This window comes from Cebidichthys violaceus, unplaced genomic scaffold (genome assembly GCF_023349555.1).
Source record: "Cebidichthys violaceus isolate CVI_PGR_0920_01 unplaced genomic scaffold, fCebVio1.0.p SCAF_21, whole genome shotgun sequence".
In the NCBI taxonomy this organism is placed as follows: Eukaryota; Metazoa; Chordata; class Actinopteri; order Perciformes; family Stichaeidae; genus Cebidichthys; species Cebidichthys violaceus.
Window position 1 is genome coordinate 7585351 of NW_027176384.1, and position 22000 is coordinate 7607350.

General features: G+C 42.2%; 2 protein-coding genes across 3 annotated transcripts in view; both read right to left on the reverse strand.

The window, feature by feature from the left end:
- Positions 1-2473, reverse strand: part of msrb3 (methionine sulfoxide reductase B3) — a 16882-nt gene extending 14409 nt beyond the window's left edge. Inside the window, exon 1 of one of the 2 annotated variants that reach the window (XM_068717129.1) lies at positions 2382-2473. The gene's annotated coding sequence lies outside the window, so the exon portion shown is untranslated. Of the gene's footprint in view, positions 1-420; positions 507-2381 lie in introns of those variants that run through there. The other variant, XM_068717130.1, reaches the window with a different exon arrangement.
- A 3171-nt stretch (positions 2474-5644) lies between these two features.
- Positions 5645-21004, reverse strand: lemd3 (LEM domain containing 3). Its single transcript, XM_068717122.1, has 13 exons — positions 19654-21004; positions 17255-17292; positions 15908-15977; positions 14183-14256; positions 13748-13827; positions 13438-13583; positions 12322-12423; positions 11426-11528; positions 10854-11032; positions 9475-9556; positions 9292-9397; positions 9129-9207; positions 5645-7922 (listed from the first exon to the last, which is right to left on the reverse strand). Exons 1-13 carry the CDS (start codon positions 20981-20983, stop codon positions 7738-7740), a joined length of 2574 nt encoding a protein of 857 aa, XP_068573223.1. The 5' UTR covers positions 20984-21004; the 3' UTR covers positions 5645-7737.
- Positions 21005-22000: the final 996 nt, after the last annotated feature.

Below are 22000 nucleotides of genomic sequence, written 5' to 3' on the forward strand. Positions count from 1 at the left end.
CACTGGGAACATTTTCACCCTGGACAGCTTCAGACAGGCGTCCTCATCTGCAAAGGAAAAAAATAATCCAATTCCAATTATTTTTTTTCCACTTGATTCAGAGTTGATAAACATTTTAAGCTACATCCCTGTGGTTTGTACTGTCAGCAACAACATATAAAAAGGTATTCCGTGGAGTTTTCGCTATATATATATATATATATATATATAGTTATCTTTCTATAAAGCCCTTTTCAATTATTTAAAACCCACCATTTTTTACTTTCCGTTTCCCAGCCTCCTCTGCTGTCCTGCTTTAGGATATTACTCGACTCACAGTCATGATACGTCGTTGCACACTGTAACAAGCTACAATACGCTGTAACAATCATACCTACTGTAGTTAGCCATCTACGTCGCAAGCAAATCAATTTGACTTACTAGTAGACCAAGAAGAGGGCCCCCTCCACGGTGTTACAGAATCCCCCGTCAGCTCTGTCCACTGAGGGAAGAAGCTCACCAGTATTTTCAGTTTTTTTTCTTCAGCGCTCTCTCTGTTTTTCGGCTCCATGCTCTGCTATGTGACTCGTGTGCCCATGGCTCTGCTGCAGAATGAGGTCAGCCACTCCAAAACCAAACAATGAAGAAATATTCTGGTGCTGGCAGGAGCTAAAGCCAGGAGGGGCCACCGTGCTACAGTTACAACAAGCACCGTGTTGAACAGTATAAGAACTGCTGACATGTTTGGCTCATGCGAGGTGCCACATACTAAACCGAAGGTCTCATAGGTAAAGGTTACATCATGACTGGTAAGACACATAGCCCTACAATAGACCTCTGTCACAGCAGACATTTGGACTCATCATAGCAGGAAATGTAGACAACCCGCGGTAGAATATATTACATCATCACCATGGTTTGAATTCAAATGAAAAAAGAAATATAGGTTACAAGTCACAGAAGTTGATATGATAACACTGAGTACAAGAGGTGGGATCATATAAGCGTATATGTCTATATAAGTCATATATATTTGGGTCAATGACATGACATTCACATTTTAGTGTTCGAGTCAAATTATTTCCTTATTAAACAATTTTATCATTTCATTCAATAAAAGCTATTGAGTTTGAATACATTTTCAGTACCTTCAAATAATATTCATTCTTTTACGTTTTGGCATTTCAAACCCTGAAAATGTCCGGCGAGGCCACCGTCTGAGCAAATGTACAGACTAAGAAAACAATCAATGAATTGTATTTTAATGATAATAAATAAAAAATGAATACAATGACATGACTATCGTTGAAATCTTTCAAATAAACAAAATTTAACAAATACCTATAGTTTCAAGCAATTGAGATCATTATATATCTTTGGTCCAGTAATTTGAATGTTCTCAAATGTCAGGGTGGCGCAACTGTAAAGATGGGACTTTTATTATAAAATTAAAGTGCAGAGCAGTAAACAGGATATTGCATCATCAAGAGGACCTCAACTGAGCTTTAAGGCAGAGTGAAAATGTTTTTAGATCTCTTTTGAATATTGATAAAAATAGCTACTTTTAACTTGTAGGCTGGTACACTTCCCATGTCAGGCAGTAAAACCAATGTAAAACTAGAAATAGAATATATATATATATATATATTTTTTTATGCAACTTTTTTTTCCACTATGTCAAGCCAAAATGTCTGCTGTGGAAAAAGGTTTATTCAAGAGATGGACGGAAGGTGGCTGCTGTGACAAACACCGCCGCTAGGTGTCGCAGTTCAAAACGTCTCGTTAGGAGCTTCACCGTAAAGCATGTAGACGTTTCTATGAAAGCTTTGAAATAGTTTCATAAGACGATGGTCATTATGGTAAACTTGAAATTTGGCACAAAAATTAAAACTAGAAATATGTACATATGTTTCGAGTGAATGTGGCGAGTAGAAGTCTACTTACTCTATCTGACCTCATCACGGACATGGAAATGGTATGAAGTGACTTTATGCTGAAACTAGTGCGTCATACTGACACACGGTGTTGGATATGTAACGTTAGCGGTTCTCCCGGACAGAGCTCCGGTCCACTCCGCTGACCGTTAGCTACGTAACGTTACCTTGTGAAATATCAAAGCTAGAGTAACTTACGTGGTAACCTGCGACATTGCGTTATGTACGTATGTTATGTATCTTGTGCTGCAGACACGAAATGAACACATCAGTTTTCTGACAGGTTGGCAATCCTTTCTGAAACACACTGATGTTTCTAAACTCTTGAATGTTTGTGAGCTGCTGAAACGTAAAGATAGCTAACATTGTCATCGTGTCACGGCGTTTGCTTTGCTAACTGGAGCTACCGTTCCCTTCATAACTCCGTCAATTATTCCATAGAATACAAAAGAAAGCGCCATAACTTACCCGAAAGAAACAGCAAAACGGCGACGTTCACAGTGAAGCGTTGTGTCGCCAGCGTTATTCTGCCGGTGTCTGGTCGGAATCTACGGGAGAAGGTACAGGCTAGGCTAACGCGTCTCTGTGTGCGTGCGTGCGTGCGTGCGTGTGCGTGCGCGCGCGCGCGAACATACGGGTAGAATAACAGAGCGTCTGTACATCTCCAATTATGGCCAGAACCCGAGCCTCGACCCGTCGTGATGGAACTGGACTACAAACCAAACGGCTCACACTCGTTTCGTTAACTTGTGAAACGTCTTCAACACGAGCAAAGCGTAACAACAGCGTAGCAGTAGCACTGATGTATGGACACTTATGTCTTCTTATGGTACTTTACCATTTTGTAAGATTCTAAGTCACAACCTCATCTCTATCCTTTTGGAATCTAAAGATCTACATTTTGCACTTTTTGTGTATACATATATATATATTTATACATATACATATATATATATATATATATATATATATATATATATATATTTATACATATATATATATATATATTTATACATATATATATATATATATATATATATTTATACATATATATATATATATATATTTATACATATATATATATATATATTTATACATATATATATATATATTTATACATATATATATATATATATATATATATATATATTTATACATATATATATATATATATATATATATATATATATATATATGATATATGATGATAATGGGGATGACTGTAAAAGTGGTTGTAATTCCTAAACAGTTATTGTGATTATTTTGTTTTAGACATTGAATTAAAGCTGAAAGTCTACACTTTAACCACACATTGACTGGTTAGTTTCAAATCCATTGAGGTTGTGTAAATAAGCAAAATTAGAAAAGTGTCAAAGTCCAAATACTTATGGACCTGACTGTACATACGTATACACACACACATATATGTATATATATATATATATATATACATATATACATATATATGTTGATATATACATATATATTGATATATGTATGTATATATATATATATATATATATATATATATATATTGATATATGTATATATATATATATATATATTGATATATGTATATACATATATATTGATATATATATATATATATATATATATATACATATTGATATATATATATACATACATACATATATATTGATATATGTATATATATATATATACAGTTGAAACCAGAAGTTTACATACACTGTGCAAAAAGACACATAACACTTTTTTTCTCACTGTCTGAAGTTAAATCAGACTAAACCTCTCCTGTTTCAAGTCCGTTAGGATTACCAAAATTATTTAACTTTTGCTAAATGTCACAATAATGAGAAAGAGAATTTCTTAGAGAATTTTATATTACTTTCTTTGAGGTCAAAAGTTTACATACATTTCCTTAGTATTTAGTAGCATTGCCTTTGAACTGCATGACTTGGGTCAAACGTTTTGGGTATCCTTCCACAAGCTTCTTACAGTACTCTGCTGGAATTCTGGCCCATTCCTCCTGACAGAACTGGTGTAACTGAGTCAGGTTTGTTGGCCGCCTCGCTCGCACACGCCTTTTCAGATCTGCCCACAAATTTTCGATGGGATTCAGGTCAGGGCTTTGTGATGGCCACTCCAATACATTGACTTTGTTGTCCTCAAGCCACTTTTTAACTATTTTGGCAGTATGCTTAGGGTCATTGTCCATTTGGAAGACCCATTTGCGTCCAAGTTTTAGCTTCCTGGCTGATGTCCTGAGATGTTCCCTTAATATTTCCAGGTAATGTTCTTTCTTCATGATGCCGTCTATTTTATGAAGAGCTCCAGTTCCTGCTGCAGCAAAACAGCCCCACAACATGATGCTGCCACCTCCATGCTTCACAGTTGGGATGGTGTTTTCAGGTCTACAAGCTTCCCCCTTTTTCCTCCAAATGTAACGGTGGTCATTATGGCCAAACAGCTCCATTTTAGTTTCATCAGACCACAGGACATGTCTCCAGAAGTTAAGGTCTTTGTCTTGGTGTCTTTTTGCAAACTGTAATCTGGCTTTTTTTATGTTTCTTTAGGAGTAATGGCTTCCTTCTTGCTGAGTAGCCTTTCAGCCCATGTCGGTGCAGGACTCGTTTTACTGTGGATAATGACACTTTCTTCAGCCATCATCTTCACAAGGTCTTTAGCTTTTGTTCTGGGGTTGATTTGCACATGTCGGACCAAAACACGTTCATCTCTGGGACACAGAGCCCGTCTCCTTCCTGAGCGGTGTGATGGCTGGACATTCCCATGATGTTTATACTTGCGTATAATTGTTTGCACAGATGAACGTGGCACCTTCAAGCATCTGGAAATTGCACCCAAGGATGAACCAGACTTGTGGAGCTCCACGATTCTCTCCCTGATTTCTTGGCTGATTTCTTTTGACTTTCCCATGATTTCAAACAAGGAGGCAGAGTGTTTGAGGTGTGGCATTAAAATACATCCCCAGGTGTGCCTTCAATTAACTCACATGTTGTCAGTTAACCTATCAGGAGCTTCAAAAGCCATGACATCATCATCTGGGCTTGCCCACGTTGTTTAAAGACATAGTACTTTTGGTGTATGTAAACTTTTGACCTCAAAGAAAGTAATATAAAATTGTCTCTCATTATTGTGACATTTAGCAAAAGTTACATAATTTTGGTAATCCTAACGGACCTGAAACAGGAGAGGTTTAGTCTGATTTAACTTCAGACATTGAGAAAAAAAGTGTGTCTTTTTGCACAGTGTATGTAAACTTCTGGTTTCAACTGTATATAAAGACAGATATCTAGACAGAAACCTTGAAAGTTTTATGGGCATTTAGGACTTATAAATTGTATAAAAATAAATACATTTCAATTAAAACCGAAAACAGCCTCGACATATATGAATAAAAGCCAAAATGTTTCTGCCCCATGTGTGCATGACACAACTACTTATGGAAGCCCATTTGTGAAAAAAGATTAAAAAAAAACATATCTTGCAAATCATTGAGAAATTTTCTAGAAAAAAATGACTTGGTAAATCAGAAACTTTCCCAAATAGACGTATCATAAAATTAGTTAATATCTCTAAATAGGGCATTATTTCCAGACAATTTTAATGATTTAAAGGATCTTTTTTTTTTTTTTTTTATCACATCGGTAGAACTGGTCTTCCACATTATAATGAACTGTACATTTTGTACTTTTCCTGAAAGAAACGGGCAGCCATACACAACAGCACAATTTAAAAACTCCTAATAAACCTTTAATTTGAGCTGTTTGTACAATTGACAAATTACATTAAAACGTCTGTATCTTCTTAAATGTCTGTCGTAGTGTACACCTCCCCCTCTGGCTAGCAGGTTAGGGATACTGGTAGCTCCAAACATACAACGCAGGGGAAATAAAGCTGCATATAATAGTACATATTACAGTTATATCAATGTACAGTGTTTACATTAAAATACATCAGAGGGGAAAAAATGCATCTGCAAGGATGCATTTAAAGGTGACGCACAGGGCTGGAGAAGTGCCATCACATCCAACCTCGTTACAGTCGGTGTGGCCGAGACGCTCACCGCTCTGCCCGAGGCGTACAAAAATAAACTGGCTTATTTCGCAAAGTGTTCACTTTATTTTGTATCGTACACATCCTGACAATTGTTTGGAAGCGGATGCAAGGTCGATCCTCGATGAAAGAAAAAAGTTATGACACATATTTAACAGGTCTAGTGACATTAAAATAGTACATCACCACAGCTGATTTAAAAAATAATAATAATAAATAGAGAGAAGCATTTGGTTTAATATCAAAGGAAACTGCTACAAAATACCAAATCTGAAGATGTCAAACTCTATTAAAACTACAGCTATGGCAGGCCTTACTCGCCCTTTAAACATTTCTTAAATCCAGCACATTCTCCAGTGACACGGTGCCAGTCTTTAAAAAAAGCACAAATTTAAGGCACAGTTGGGTTGCTTGCTGCAAACCGCTGCAGCAGGTTTTGAACATTTAAAAATGTGCATCACTTGTACAATTTCACACACTGCAAATACTGAATCCAACTTTCAATTCACTCCATTAAAAAAAAATGTAATCACGTCAGCCGAACGCCTGGATTTTTAGCGGGTTTTTTTTAATCCACAGGTGCTGTAAAAAACACACGAGCAATCAGGAATCCCTAAATTCAGTACAGTCTCCTTACAGGGATTAGAACATTCGGGAACGAGTATTTCAAACTGTCAACATCCTCACAGTACTCCTTATGGCAATGAAAGAGTGGTAGCGTCGTTTGATCAGAGACCAGTAGTGACAGCATGAGGTTCCCTCAGCTTGTAAACTGGAAATGAAACACCCTGAAAAGTGTGTGCTCCTCTGGTCCGCTAGTCGTGTCCAGAGAGGACAAATACACAGCGTTCCTATCAGAACAGGGTTAGAAATACGAGGGGACGCGCCGACAAAGAAAATGACACGACTGAGGGAAGTAAATAATAAACATAATAAGAAATAATAACTTGGGGAATACATTGGATTATAACTGGAGGAGAAAGCTTCAGGTGGCTGGTACGCTCCCTGATTCTGGTATATTGTTCAGAAGCAGAGAGATTGGGAGTGCCGCTGGATTAGAAAATTCAAAAGACAAAGGGGACAGAGAAGGCTGTGCATGAGATACATGGAGAACACAACGGTCACAGAGGCTCAGTCCACTGCTCTCTGGATGCACACGTGCTCTGCCCTGGTAACTGAGCAGCAAGAACAAAGGAAAAAAAAACAAAAAACGAGAGCTTATGGTTTTGCTTTTAATACGGACGATGTAATAAAGCTTGTGCCACCACTAACATGTATTTACAGCCCACCCTCTACAAGCCCAATCACACCAGCCTCTCTTGACTAAATAATAATAATCAGAATAATAATAACAGGGAGTACATCAACACCCACGCTGTGTCGTATGGAGACATGCAGCCCGTTTCCACGCGGCACCCAAAGGAGCTCCGTCATGGTGACACACTGTGAAAGAAGGGGGGGGGGGGGGGGGGTCGAGGCTCTGCACGCGGCTTAAATGTCCCACAAGAACTTTTGCTTCCTTGTTTAAATCCAGGACATTTTAATAGAAAGATTGAAAACAAACACCGCGCAGCTGAACAGCTGTTCTCGCAGTCCTGTGTTGGGAAAAACAACAACGACAAAAGAAAACAAACAAAAAGAAAAGAAGTGCTCTCTCCCGAGACACAGACTGAAGTCTTCCCGTTGTGAAGCAGTGAAGGAGCAGCAGCAGACTGGTGCTGTCATGCTGGGAGGGCACAGAGGACAAATCCAAAAGCTGAGGCCCGCCTCACGAGAAGCCTGAAGAGTTGGCTGAGCCGCGGTGTTGTGGGCGGGCCGTAGTGTTCGTGGTGCCCGGGGGACTCGGGGGGCCCGGGGGGCTGGAGGCCTTCAGGGGCGTGCTGCAGCCCTGGGCCTGCGGGAAGCGCTGGTGGTACCGGTCCAGACGCAGATACTTCACGGTCACCAGCTTACCTGTCAAGACGAGAAGCAGCAGCCCGTCACTGCAGCGCTCTTCAATACACAGAGCTAACAGGAACACTCATCCCAACATGTCCACATCCCACACACCAGAGCTGTTATCTGCACCGGGATGGAAACGGACATTCTCTGCACTAAATGTCTCGGCTGTATCCCTGCTCTTAATAATGGTGTGAAAATGCTTTGTGTTTTTCCATCCAGGTTCCGATTGTTGTCTCAGACTCGATTCATATCTTAAACTAACACGAGGAGCTGTGCGGGTGCGGCTGTATTGCTACAGGTGAGAAGTTGATCCAGACACTCCAGTTTGACTTCTAGAGAATAGCTGGTCCACCTTAAAAAGGTCGGTCCACCTTAAGTGAGCCTGGGCCGAAGTTGTCGAAATTGGGTCGAAACAAAAAAAAACACGGGAACTCGGCTCGAGTCTGGAGAATTTGTAAAAAGTATTCTCCGCCAAATAGCATTAACTGTACACACTGCCAGCTATACAATGACCCATACTGACAGAACATACTATTAATAACAATGGTACTGATTGGTCAAGTGTGAGGAACTGTGGACATAAGAGGGGTTTGAATTTCTCTCTCACATTGTCTTAATGAGCTGTTCTCATCATCCCCGTTTCTATGATTCAGTGATGATTGAATTTAACAAAGCTGCATTGTTAACGTCAAAATCAACATCCAAATGATCAACAAGCCATTAATATGTATATTTAAAATGAAAATGTTTGTCACTTTGAATGATTTTAACTAATGATAATGTTTTTAGATTTGGGACGGCTCCGGGAGGAGTTGAGAACCCGTATAGTCACATCACCGAGGGTTGTCGTGTGATTATAGACAGTAGAAATGAGCTCACATCGTGTGGCCATTTTTTGGGGATAATGATCGTGAAGCTACAGGTGCAGCAGCTCCTGACAAACAAGGTAACAAATTAATCATTTTATGCCTGAATTCTGCATTACAATGTTCTAGAAATAAAAACAGACAACATACTTGTTTTATATATAAAATTCAGACAGGAAAAAAGGTGTTTGAGTTGTTAAAATGTCTCATTGTGTTATGGACTGCTTTTCGATGATTTGTGACTGGGCATTCTTCAAAACTCGTGGATGAATTATTTGGACTTCCTGGATGGTATGTCATCTTCTCACCTTCAACACCGTGGGCTCTAAATGTTATTAAGAGTGTGACTTACCATCAAACCAGGAGCCGTGAAGGGCCTTGAAGGCTCTCCCTGAGTGTTCCGCAGAGAGACACTTGACGTAGACACAGCCCTGTGGAGAGAGCACAAGCACAGTGTGACATCACTGCGGCCGACAGCGCGCAGTTGTGACATCACTCACAGGACGGGGACGTACCTCTCGTGAGTTCTTGTCCACCGCGATGTGGACAATGCCGTCGTTGTCGTTGCACTTCTCCAGGATGGCCTCGTGGATGGCCAGGTCCCAGTTCTCCCCGACCTCCCTAACCGCACAAATTCAAAAGGAGGTTATGATGCGGAAAGTCAAACGGCACCCGACAGCGCATCAAACGATACTCACATGACTGGGTCAAACATGTTTCTGATCTTCAGACATGGAGTCAGGCTGTTAGGAGGAGAGTTCCTCCGGTCCAGAGGGAAGGCTGAGGAGGAGAGACAGAAACCTCAACGAGTCAGAACACACAGCTGGTTCATCAGGTCCAGTGAACATGTGTTAACAGGCATGTAAGAGGGAATCAGAGAGAGAGTATTACAGATGTTAAGAATTAACCGTTAACCAACAATAAGAATTTTGACCCATTATTGCTGTCAGTTTAAGAGTTCAAGGAAATATTAAACATTAGAAAAAAGCAAAACTCAGAAGAGCGACTTGTCTTTCATTTTGTGTTGATTTTAGCGGTCCCTGTGGACAAAGGCGGTAGTGTTTCTGAGCACCAGAGTCCCTTCAGAAAACCTCTCATTTTAATGCAGCAGGGTCTGACAGTCTGCCCCTCTCAGTCCTAGTTTTGGTTCTCCCGTGCCTCCCTTCCCTCCAGCGGATCCAGCAATACGTCCTGGGTGTCCAGCAGCATGGTGTCGGTGGGCCAGAGTGGAGAAGCTCTGCTCCTGGAGGAGAAGGAGACTCTGCTGCAGAGCAATGAGCTCTCCTCCTCCAGTCGGAACTTCAGACCGCAGGTCAAAGTTGGCAGCAAAGCCTTAACCTAGTCTGTCCGTGGTGGACTGGTCTCTGCTGGAGGATCTGGGTCTGTCCACGGTGGACCGGTCTCTGCTGGAGGATCTGGGTCTGTCCACGGTGGACTGGTCTCTGCTGGAGGCCCCGCTGGAGTCTGAGCTGAAGGAGTTTCTGGTGACCCTGCATGATTTCATCTGCTCTCACCAGAATCAGACCCGGTGGCACCGATGACGATCATTAAGAAGAACTATATAGAAAAACCATCTTCTCTCTGATGGTCTCTTTACTGATGGAGGTCTGATAGAGGATCAGTATTACATTGAGACTGTTTCATAACCAGTTAGAAGTTCCTCACTGTAACTTTAAATGACAACAGCTGGTCCACCTTAAAGGCCAGCCCACCTTAATGAGCTTAATGACTTTAGTCAGCAGGTGGCACAGATAAGACTCAGGAACTTGGCTCTGGTCTTGTGAAGTAGCATTTATTCACCGGCTGCAGCTCTAACGTTACTGCTGGCTTCACTGGAGACAGTATGCCAGCATGTATCCATGACAACGCACGCAACATCCTGGCTACTAACTCTCCCAGTTTGTATATTCTGCGTTGGCCAAAATCTGTTTCTCAACAAATCTGAGGCGAGAATGTTTTGGACACGTCTAAATTATCTTTGAAGGACCCGTCTTACCAAGGTAGCATCCTTGACTTTGAGAAACACCCATGGCTACAATTTGAAATGGTCTGTGGTACCAGTAGAAATGTGCGTTACCTTTTCCCTGCCACACTTTGGAGGGCATCAAGGAGGTCTTGTCACAACTGAGCGAAGGCTGGATCCACCTCCACACCAGGAAGTCCGCTCCACCAATCCTCTGAGTCTCTTTTCTAATCCTGGACTCGTTGGCTGAGAGGAATCTCGCGGCCCGCTCCCAAACCTTCTTCATCTTCTTCCTGTAAAGTATTACAAACACATCTTCCTCACCTGGCACATCCAAAGCTGCTGTCTTTTAACATCAACCATACACAGCCGCGTGCAGTCATAACATAACGTCTGGTGTGGCAGAATGGCCAGCACAATTCTACATGTTATCATTAGTTTCATAAATCAGGAAAAGGGTTTAGTGAACCACGTACCAAACATGACAGGACTTCTTCTAACAGTCCAGATGTACGGTTGGTAAAAAGCTCAAAAGTTATCGTTTTATCACAATTTTTTCTTTGACATTTCCTGTATGGCAGATTTTCATTTCAGGCCCTGATATACTTCTTTTTTTTCCACCCGTATGCAATTTACTATCTGGAATCAGATACCAAAGATCAAGCTGTGGCAGTGCTGCTACTGACCGGTCCTGAGGCTGAACCAGGGAGTCTCTGACATGGGGGATGGGCAGGTAGGGTTGCAGGTCCTGGTTCTCCTGGCAGGCCTCACTGTGGCTCCTCAACACATCTGAACAGCGTTGGGAGGAAATCATTGAAACATATAAAATACAGACACAAACCTGCAAGTAAATGAGATTTAACGTCTCTATGTGCGAGTACTTCTTCATTAACGTCTTCTGCTCCAGGAGAGCAGGATCAGTTTAAGAGCTAGAGTGAAGGTATCATATGAAACTAGGAGACCAGAGCAACCTATTGGTACCAACCCTGTCATGACTGAGAGGAGGCCCAGTAACGTTCCACAGTTAGGCTTTCTGGGGAGGGATAAACTGGACAAACTGGAGGCCCAGGGCATTTGTGAACGAGACTTTTCTACAGTGTTCCTAATGGTCTTGGTGTCATGGCATTATTAATATCAAAATCTCAAGTGGTCAATAAAGCATCAAATAGTCTCAACCCAAAAATTGCTGCAACAACTTATGAGACATAAGTGAGCATGATAATGGCCTCATATACACCCATCACAATGTTGTGAGCCCTTTCAACATGTAAATAGGGAACACATTGATTTCTACAGATTAATGACTAGATACATTGACCCACAGTGCTGAGCTGCATCTCACATTTAACTCCAGGTTCCCAACTTTCTGATGATGTATACCACTGCTATGTGGCATATACTGCTGACCTGCTATCTCCCCCTAAAGACCCCCTGTCCCACCTGAAAAAGAGAGCAATGGGTCTAAGGTAAAGAGTTATGATAAAACATGTTTGGGACCATCTTGGTGCTAATGAAGCGATTGCTAGTTCTTCATCTCAGAGTGTGGGAGTAAACGCATTCTCTTGCTCCAGTCGTTCCTTACCGATGATCCTCTCCACCATGTCGTACATCTGCCTGGTCTCCTCTTCCTCTCTCCTCCAGCGATACTTTGCGTAGCAGACCACGCTCCATACACAGCCCGCCACTGCACACAGAGACACACACACACACACATATACACACTGAGACTACTTCTACAAGGAGCCAAATAACAGGGATCACTAATGCTTCTACTGGATTCTAACGGGCCTTTGGACAACAACGGGTTTCAGAGTGCAGTGGTGCCGTTGATGTGTGAAAGGCCCACGAGGATGCTTATCTTAAGCAAGTCCCTTAATCAACACCGTTAATGATTTATATATCAAGCACACTATAAACACATGCATCTTTTCCCTTAAAACACCTACATTTGTAGGATTTCAAAATGTGTGGCTTTTGTGACTCCAAGTGCTATTATCTAAAAAAGACCCTCCTGATCAGGACACGTTGTTTGGAAAATGGACGGCTGGATTTCATCACTCTGGTCGACTCCATCTCTGATACTATAGTGTACTTTATTTGATATTTTTTATGTTAATAGATTGTGCAGAGTGCCTCCTGTTTAGTGGTGTAACGGACCCTCGCTGTTCAGAATTCATGTGAACCGTGGATGAATTACAGTTTACCCCTCAAAGTGTGAAACAAAGTTTTACTGCCGATCGTTATCTTCAGTAAAAATATGTGATCTAATCGCCAATCCCTGATAGTGCTACATTGTGCACGAATCAGTTAACCCTTTGCCAAGTCCCACAGGCTATGCTAAGCTAGCCACTGATGGTATATCGAAACTCTATACATGCTGCTTTTGCTTTTTAATGACTGTAGCAGTGAACAAAGACTTAGCTGGCTATACAGGAACATTGCTGTTCCTTAATTGATGTGGTGGTTCACTTTCACACTGTGGTCTTTATGTTGTTAACCTGTTTTCATCCTCTAAGAATTAAATAATATCTATTACAGGAGTGCAGTTAGTGACAGTGTGGGCTCCATGATAACGTAGCTCTGTCAGACCTACAGAGTAGCGAAGGGTCACTTTACTTTGGAACATACCAATTAGCAGTGATCTAACACTTCACATGTTTCAGGCCCGCTGTTGTTTGTGTGGTGTGCCGTTTCTCACCGACTGCAATGAAGAAGACTCTGCTGATGACGGTGAGGAAGGCTCGGCGGAAGCGGCATGTGAAGGGCATCTTGGGATGCGTGGACTCCAGCCGAAAGATCTCGGACACATCGGTCAGTCGATCGTCGGCTAACTGCCCAGTCAGCCTGCACACGCGCGCACACACACACACACACACACACACACACACACACACACACACACACACACACACACACACACACACACACACACACACACACACTCTCTCTGAGTGAGGACGTCACATGCAAGGCTTGTTATCAGCATGAATATGTATATCCTGTGTTACCTTATCCCAACATCCTGGCCCGTCCGGATGATCCACTCCAGAGCAGTTTCAATGAAGCCTTGAAACTCCTGATTCTGAGTCTGAACAAAAGACACATGGTACTGATGAGAGGAACAGTACCAATCCGTTTCCCAGAGATCCCACCTCAGGGGGTACCGCTTTATCAATACTGCTTTTTAGTAATGCTAACTTTATCATGATGTGTTCAACTGTAATCTTGTAAAATGTAGGTTTTGGTGATAACCTTAATAAATACAGTAGTTTGAAAGAGAAGTTTTCACAGCAACATAAACTAGAGATGGAGTTATGAGCTGTTTAACTTCCTACCACTAGTTCAAAGCAGCTTATAATACATCATTAAAACTGCTAATCAGCCTCACTACTGTACACATCAGAACCCGCTTCAGGTTCAGGGATGTTAATGTGTGGATGTACCAGTAGATACGCAGAGGCCTCTTTCATGGACAGACTCCTGTTGGGATGCTGCTGGTCTCCACAGTCGTGTTGGCCTGTAATCACAACATCAAGCCACCACCGCTGGTATCAACACAATACATCTTCACAGTCCGACTAGTACTCCTGTTCACATGAAATGCACAAAGGGATTGGGCGGTATGACCCACACTTTACATCACAGCAGACTTTAAATACACTGTAATGGATCATTTCAAGAGGATGTGATTTGAATAAAGTACTCTGGATTAAGAATTCATTAAGATATCATCTCTTGGGGATCAGTCAATTGCCCAATTATTCTTCCATTACAGCATTAAAAGCCGCTCGCAACGGCTCTGTCTGACTGAGGACCTCTCTTTGATACATTTGACAATGTATCATCTTTCCTTAATCTGTAGTTTAGAAAGTGAAAATGTGTCTTTTAATGTCACTGTCTGGCAACGTCCAGTCTGGAAGTATGAAGGCAAATCAATGTCAAAATCCACGAGCACAACTGAGATCCACGCGTCTGTGTAGAGGTGCAAATCAAACAGCCGCACACTTCTATTACTTTTGCGAGCGCTCTTAATTCACTCCGCACAGAACAAGGTTCCAGCCTGTGAGGAGAAAAGCACGCTGTGAGCGAGGGTCTCCTAGTGCGCCACTACTATCACTGCTCATTCACCTGCTCGCTCACCACTACTTTTTCTTTTTGATAGGAAGTGGGCGGACCCAGTCACCATTGTATCTCCAGATTTAATTGGTTACAATCCTCGTCTTTGGATTGGCCAGAAATCACTCTGACACCGACGCTAGGTCGCCTTACAGAGGTGGTTTTCAGATTGCACTACATCTCTAAATATTATACTCTTTACTACATCTAAAAAGGTAAATATTATACTCTTTACTACACCTCAGAGGTAAATATCGTACTCTTTACTACACCTCAGAGGTAAATATCGTACTCTTTACTACACCTCAGAGGTAAATATCGTACTCTTTACTACACCTCAGAGGTAAATATTGTACTCTTTACTACACCTCAGAGGTAAATATTGTACTCTTTACTACACCTCAGAGGTAAATATTGTACTCTTTACTACACCTCAGAGGTAAATATTGTACTCTTTACTACACCTCAGAGGTAAATATTGTACTCTTTACTACACCTCAGAGGTAAATATCGTACTCTTCCTCAGAGGTAAATATCGTACTCTTTACTACATCTAAAAAGGTAAATATCGTACTCCTTACTACATCTCAGAGGTAAATATTGTACTCTTTACTACATCTCAGAGGTAAATATTGTACTCTTTACTACATCTCAGAGGTAAATATCGTACTCTTTACTACATCTCAGAGGTAAATATTGTACTCTTTACTACATCTCAGAGGTAAATATCGTACTCTTTACTACATCTCAGAGGTAAATATCGTACTCTTTACTACATCTCAGAGGTAAATATCGTACTCTTTACTAACCTACATGGCGTAGAAGCGTGGGCTGTTTGACCTCTACACCGACGCGTGGATCTCATTTGTGCTCGTGGATTTTGACATTGATTTGCCTTCATATCAGGAAACATTTTTAACCCATATCTGCTAAATGACACTGGGAACTGTGCCGCTCATATTGGCTACATGGCCCTAATAATAATAATGTCTTGTTCTGTCACACTGCTCTACGGTCGGTCTCAGAGCGTAGTGCAGAGAGGTCATAGCTACCTGCGACGTTGGCCAGGTGGTCATGCAGATTGAGCAGCAGCTTTAGGATCAGGTCCTTCGTCTCCTTGTCCTGCAGACAATAAATACTCCGTGAACACACACTACAAACAGAACTGCTGCTATTTAGTTCATCTGTAGAGCTTACGGATGGCCAAAAAAAAAAAAAAAAAAAAAAAAAGGTTCACACTGAAAACCGGAATGGAAGCAAAATATTAGAATCTAGTGGCCCGGATCCAAATACGAGTCCCTACTAACATCGAGTATCTGCAGAAACAGAGTTCTATCCTCTACATGCATTTGCTTAAATGTAGATAAAATATGTATCAAAAAGGTTGAAGCTAAATTTGACACACCTTTTCTAGTTGATCCAAATACTGAAGACCCTGGCACTAAACTCATAAGATTAAAATATAATGTGACTCGATCGGCTTTGTTGAACTACAGAAACATGCCGTCGTGGTTGGGCAGCGGTTTTACGGGTTGGATCGTCCATCACAAATGGTCTTGGGCTGAGTACAGACGCCAGCTGCAGACAGCATTTAAACCAGACAACAGACTTGTTCATGGCCTATAATCAAGTTAGTCCAAAATGAACATGAATTTGTGACATTGGTGAAAGTGACGGTCAGTGGTGGCTAAAAAATGAGCATCTGCTACCGCTAATGACAATAGAGTGCTGAATAGGGATGCCCCCGATACCCGGTTGTAAACGGGAACCAATAAGACAGTAGTAAATACCCGGAGAATCGATAAGGTCCGGAGTTAACGGTTCTGCTATCGGTGATTTAGAAGTTAGGGAAGTGAGATCTCCACGGGAAAAAAAAAGCAGCGTTGCAAACCTCCTCTCTCTGACGCTTAACAGTGGGAGACATATATCATGGCAGAGAGAAGAAAAAGATCCAAAGTGTGGCTACACACCAGCAGTTTATCACAACATTTGACCAACAAGCAACTCTCAATTGCAGAAATAAATGATAAAGAGTATCGATAAGCGCAGTAGTATCCATACGATACCCATCCCTTCTCAAGAGTCACCCATAGGTGTGCCCACATGACACACTGAAGAGACTGCGGTGGACAAAACACAGCCGGGCAAAGGGAGGATGGAATTCTGATCCGCTTTATTTTGCATTAAAACATGGCCAGATGTGCTCTGGACATCTCTCCAATTAGACCTACCTACCTACCTACCTACCTACCTACCTAGCTAGCTACCTATCTATCTATTAGTGAATGCATGAAATGAATTTAGAACCTAGTGAGTTCCATCACATTGAACAGAAACTTTGCAAAACAACATTGAACGTACAAAGAACTAACAGAAGGGTTCAGGAAATATCTACTTACGTAAGAGTCAAAGTCGCTGCCAAAAGGGTGGCTCTTAACTGCAACAGAGAAGAGAGAGAGAGACACATTGAGGGAGACAGACAGGCAGCATGCTCACTAGAAACACTGTGAACCAAACACACCACACATGTAAGAGGCACCAGCTGGACGAGTAGAGGGAAAACGCCGCCTTTTACATCACGATGGCCCGTTTGGAGACTGTGGAATGTGAGTGTAGTTCAGACATCACTTAACGGGTGAGTCAGTGTCTGTACATGAGACTCACCCACATCAGCGAGGAACTTGGAGCACTGCCATCTCACTGCACTGGCCGTGATCACAGTCACTAGCCTCACTCTTCACTGAATTGTATGTACATACATATTGTACGCAGTGAGGAGGTAAATCTTTTTCTCTAGGTAAAGACATTACCTAGAGGTATATATTTATACATTAAAATAGGAAAAGTACACATTGAGATCTAGAAAACATGTTGAATGCATTTCCTTCCATTTCAAACACATTTTCTAAAAAGCTAAAACCTGTGTTCCTGGTTTACGTCCATGTTTATTTTCTAACCGGGTTCTTTCCTGCTTTCATTGGCACATCTTTTGGGATCTGTGACGCCATTCAGAGTCATAAAAGATCCTTTTCTAACCGTAACTTTAATTTAGAATTATGTAAGCATTATTACGGTTGATTGACATTACTATTCCTTATATATGGGTTTGCTTTATTGGTAATCTTCTGAGCGAAGTCTGGCATGCCTACTCAGCTGACTCTCTGGGAGGAGGCAGAAAGTGTGTTCAAGAGCCCTGGTGTGTGTCCTTGGCACTTGCAGACTTCCTGGGAACCCACCCGGAAGTCTGGACATTTGTACTCATCCATGCGTCATGGAGGACGGGTGAAAGTTTGGACCAGCAAAGGGTCACTGCCTGGAGACGGCTAAGAAAAGTAATTTGCCTGATCACCGGATCATCAGAAACAACACCGTCTAGTGTGTGTTTGGGGCCGGGATGTGTGCCAACATGTTCTTCCCCCTGGCATTAGGAGTAATTGAATATGGTATTATTTATATCTCAATTTAAACTATACAAACACTGTCGACGGGCGTATGATTTTTGCCTGTAGGTGAGCTCGCCACGTCTCCCTCAGAGGCGATCTTTAGCCGCCAAAAGCTTTATTTTTTGGACTAATCCTTCCTCTGAACGCTGAGTTTCTTTTTAATCCAGCCATTTTCTTAGACGCTACAGCTTCTGCAATCCTCCTAGCTGCATCTGATGTCATGGTATTGAGTAATTTGGGTAGACTGACCTACCATGTAACCATGGATAGGCAGCACGACTGTTCTTCTGGTGTTCTCAGCACAGGAATGTCACCACAAACACCAGACACCACAGCTCGGTGTACGTAGAAATACCGAGAGCTTTACCTGGCAGGCTTGATCAGCATTGTCTGAACTGGTTTGGCATGGGATTGAATGTAACGGCCTTTCATTTATGTGGAAAAGTCCCGCGCTACAGCTTTAAAGAGAGATGGATGAAGTTACTGTCAGATAGTCTTATTACAAAACAAATCCAGCGATCGCATGAGGGACGGATTCAAAACAGGACTGTGCACACTGATCTGTGCTGCAGGTTTGCATTGGTTGACAAGATATAGTCACACTGGTTACAAGAGGTTGAAGCCATGGGGTAAGGTGAACAGCGGTCATGTGGCTCAGTGTCCCTAGAATTTAGTTGGTTAGATAGCGCCATTAGCCAGCCAGCTATCTGTAGGGCTGGGCTGTACGGCAAAAAAAATCTTCCATCGCGGTATAGGACATTCTATATTTTGATAATGAAATATATATATATATATATATATATATATATATATATATATATATATATACACACACACACACACACACACACACACACGCACACACCACCACTTCCAGGTGGGTTCCCCAGGATTAGTAGGTTTTCTGGTAATCCATAATTACTGTCAGTTGTTGTATACTCCTCCTGTATTCCCATAAACAGAGTTCTCATCAATGCAGATTGTCTGAGAAGGTTGGATTAGAATGTGCCTGTTTTTACAAAAAGATATCTCTGTATATGACAGCATCACAATATGACTCCGTTGAATCATATTGAAATTTGCATACAGCCATAAAAGCTGTCTTTTGATATTTTTGCTCAGATATTTTCTTTTAGATTTTTTCAGAAAGAAATCTAATTATTGTTGCGAATCTCACTAAGCTTGAAAAAAAAAAAAAAAAAAATGCAGTTGAGGCTCCACAGCAGGTGTGTTCAGCTAGCAGCTCTGTTTACATGTCATGGAGCACATCACAAATATTAACTTTAGATTGTAATTTGCACTACGGGGGGATAAACAATGGAAAAGCTTAAATTGCACGTTTGTCTGACACTTACTGACTCCATCCACCTCCGAGGATCCAGAGCCCCTCATCCTGAGGTACATGAGGCCCAGCAGCAGAAAGAAGAGGCAGGCCGCCGTGAGCAGGAACATGGACAGGTAGTGAGCACTAAAGCTCCCTGAGCAGGCCACCTCCTCCCGTTTAAACTGCTGCAGCAGCTCATCCTCCGGGACAGACAGCTTCTGCTTCAGCACCGCCTGGCTGTACGAGTGGTTGGAATGGTTGCTCCTGTAGGTCTGGGACAAACTGCTGTAGTTGGAGAAGCGCGGTCTCAATCCGATGGCGAACCTACTAGTGCTGCCACTTCTGTAGGCTCCGTCCTCGCCGTCGACGTGGTTGTTTTTGCCGGCCTCTCCACCGTGGTTCTCGGCGAGGGACACGTAGATGGATTTCCTGGGAAAGTTGTGGCTGCGCAAGCCTCCGGACGAGTCCGAGTCTGTTCTCCTGACCTCGTCTTCCTCCCCCTCCTCCCTCCGTCTCCCCACCATATTTAGACTATCGGGCGGGTTGACTTGTATGGCTGCCCCTCCCGTCTGGGACCCTCGGCCCACTCCGTGAGAAGGAAACCCCGCTTTCGGGTGGCTCCGTCTAGGCTCCAACCTATCCCGCTGTTGGTCTCCGGCACGTAGGCCCACAACCTCCTCCTCGTCCGAGTCTGAGTAATCCCCAGCTAGCTTGCTAGTGTTTAAATGAGACGCCCCGCAGCCATTTAAAGAGCGAGAGTTCTTCTCCGTTTCCCCCTCATAGTAGTCCTCGTCCCCCGACTCGTCGTAATCCCTCCCTCCCGCCTCAGGGCTGGATCTGGCACGAACTCCCCAGCCCAACGAGACACTTCTCTGTCCGCCCGGACCCGGGGAAGAATTGTTGCTATTCAGCGTACTCGCAGCGCCATACTGACTCTTGCTAGACACTCTTGGTGTTGTAACGGGCCTTATCTTCGGTTGCTGTGGAAAACCAGAGCTTCGGTCTGCCTTACTGCTATGATTGAGGCCTTTTCTTTTCAGTGGAGTTTCGGCGTCAGATTCGTCGGAGCTGAAGCCGAGGACAGAGGACTTCCTGCCCGGTCTCCTGCTGGAGCTCAGGTGCGTGACGTCATGGCTGGCTGGCCTGGATCCCGCCGTGTTGCCTCCGCCAGTGGTGCTGTTGATGGCCCCGCTGCTCCGGGTTTTACCCGGCCTGGAGCCCCGCAGCTGTTGCTCCTCACGAAGCTTTTTCAATTTCTTCAAATATACCGGGCGAGTGTTTTCGGTAACCGGGCCTGGAGTGAAACCAAATCGCTTTAATTCGGAGAAAAGCTCCTCATCCGTTAACTGCGTTGACGCCATCTTGGACAAAACTCTCGGAGATGGTAGTGTAACGGAAATGACGTAGGGGTGAAGCGGTAGTAGACCGACTGTGCTGCGTTCAGAATCCACAGCACACTGTTTGTAAATTGTATTGCTTAAATAGTTATACGGAATTTCTCAGATATACAACCTTTCCCAGTACACCTGAAGAATGTTAGTCCTAGTGTGACTCCATAGCTAATGTCAAAGGATACTGCAGTAGATGAACAATACGTAGAAAATGTGTGTGGAATACTTAGCGTCTTTCATGCAAATAATTATTTCCTGCAAAATAAGATAAATACACTGTACAGAATTGTACAAAACAATATATCCCACCAAGTCTTACATCTCGAGATTTGAAGATGTCACCAACAAATGTCAATGTTTTTGTAAATATGACGAAGACACAATAAAAGATTTACTTTATGAATATTCATATACTACAGTGTTCTGCCAATCAAATAAACCATACAATTTTGGAAGCCAGAGATATTATTTTATATTATGAAAACAAGAACTTAAATACAACAGACTGTTTACTTACTAACATTTCACATCCATAAGTCTGTTGAGTATATTAGTAATAAATGTGCAATTAGAATTGGTCCGCTTCAGGAGTTTTCTGCACCTTATTGTTCAATAATTTGTCTCACTAATATTTTTTTATTTATTACTCGTCATTATATTATTACTTTTTGTATTAGCAGTAGTAGATTTATCTGTCTATGTCTGTGCAAGTTAATGTTATCTTAGTATTTTATTTTACATTTCCTGTCTTGATTTAACTCGATGTGTATTTTACATTTTAGTTTTTTCACTTTACCGATTTTTGTCTTTACATTTTCAGCATACTAACGGTGAAATGGATGTCTGGTTTTCGGTTGTCACATCACCCATATTGTGTGAAACCTCCTCCACTCACAGGTCCAGGCCAGCATGAATGCTCGGTGGTATGCAGGCAGCTCGTACCTGTGCTGGACCATCAACACCAGCAGCCATTGAGAAGCAGTTCGT

What these genes read in the sequence shown, in the direction of transcription:
- lemd3 (XM_068717122.1), bottom strand. Translation starts at nt 20,983, where the DNA reads ATGGCGTCAACGCAGTTAACGGATGAGGAGCTTTTCTCCGAATTAAAG. An exon ending in AGTCTTCTTCATTGCAGTCG is followed by an intron (nt 12,424 to 13,437) that starts GTGAGAAACGGC and finishes CTCTGTGTGCAG; the next exon opens with TGGCGGGCTGTGTATGGAGC. An exon ending in TGGACAAGAACTCACGAGAG is followed by an intron (nt 9,208 to 9,291) that starts GTACGTCCCCGT and finishes CTCTCTCCACAG; the next exon opens with GGCTGTGTCTACGTCAAGTG.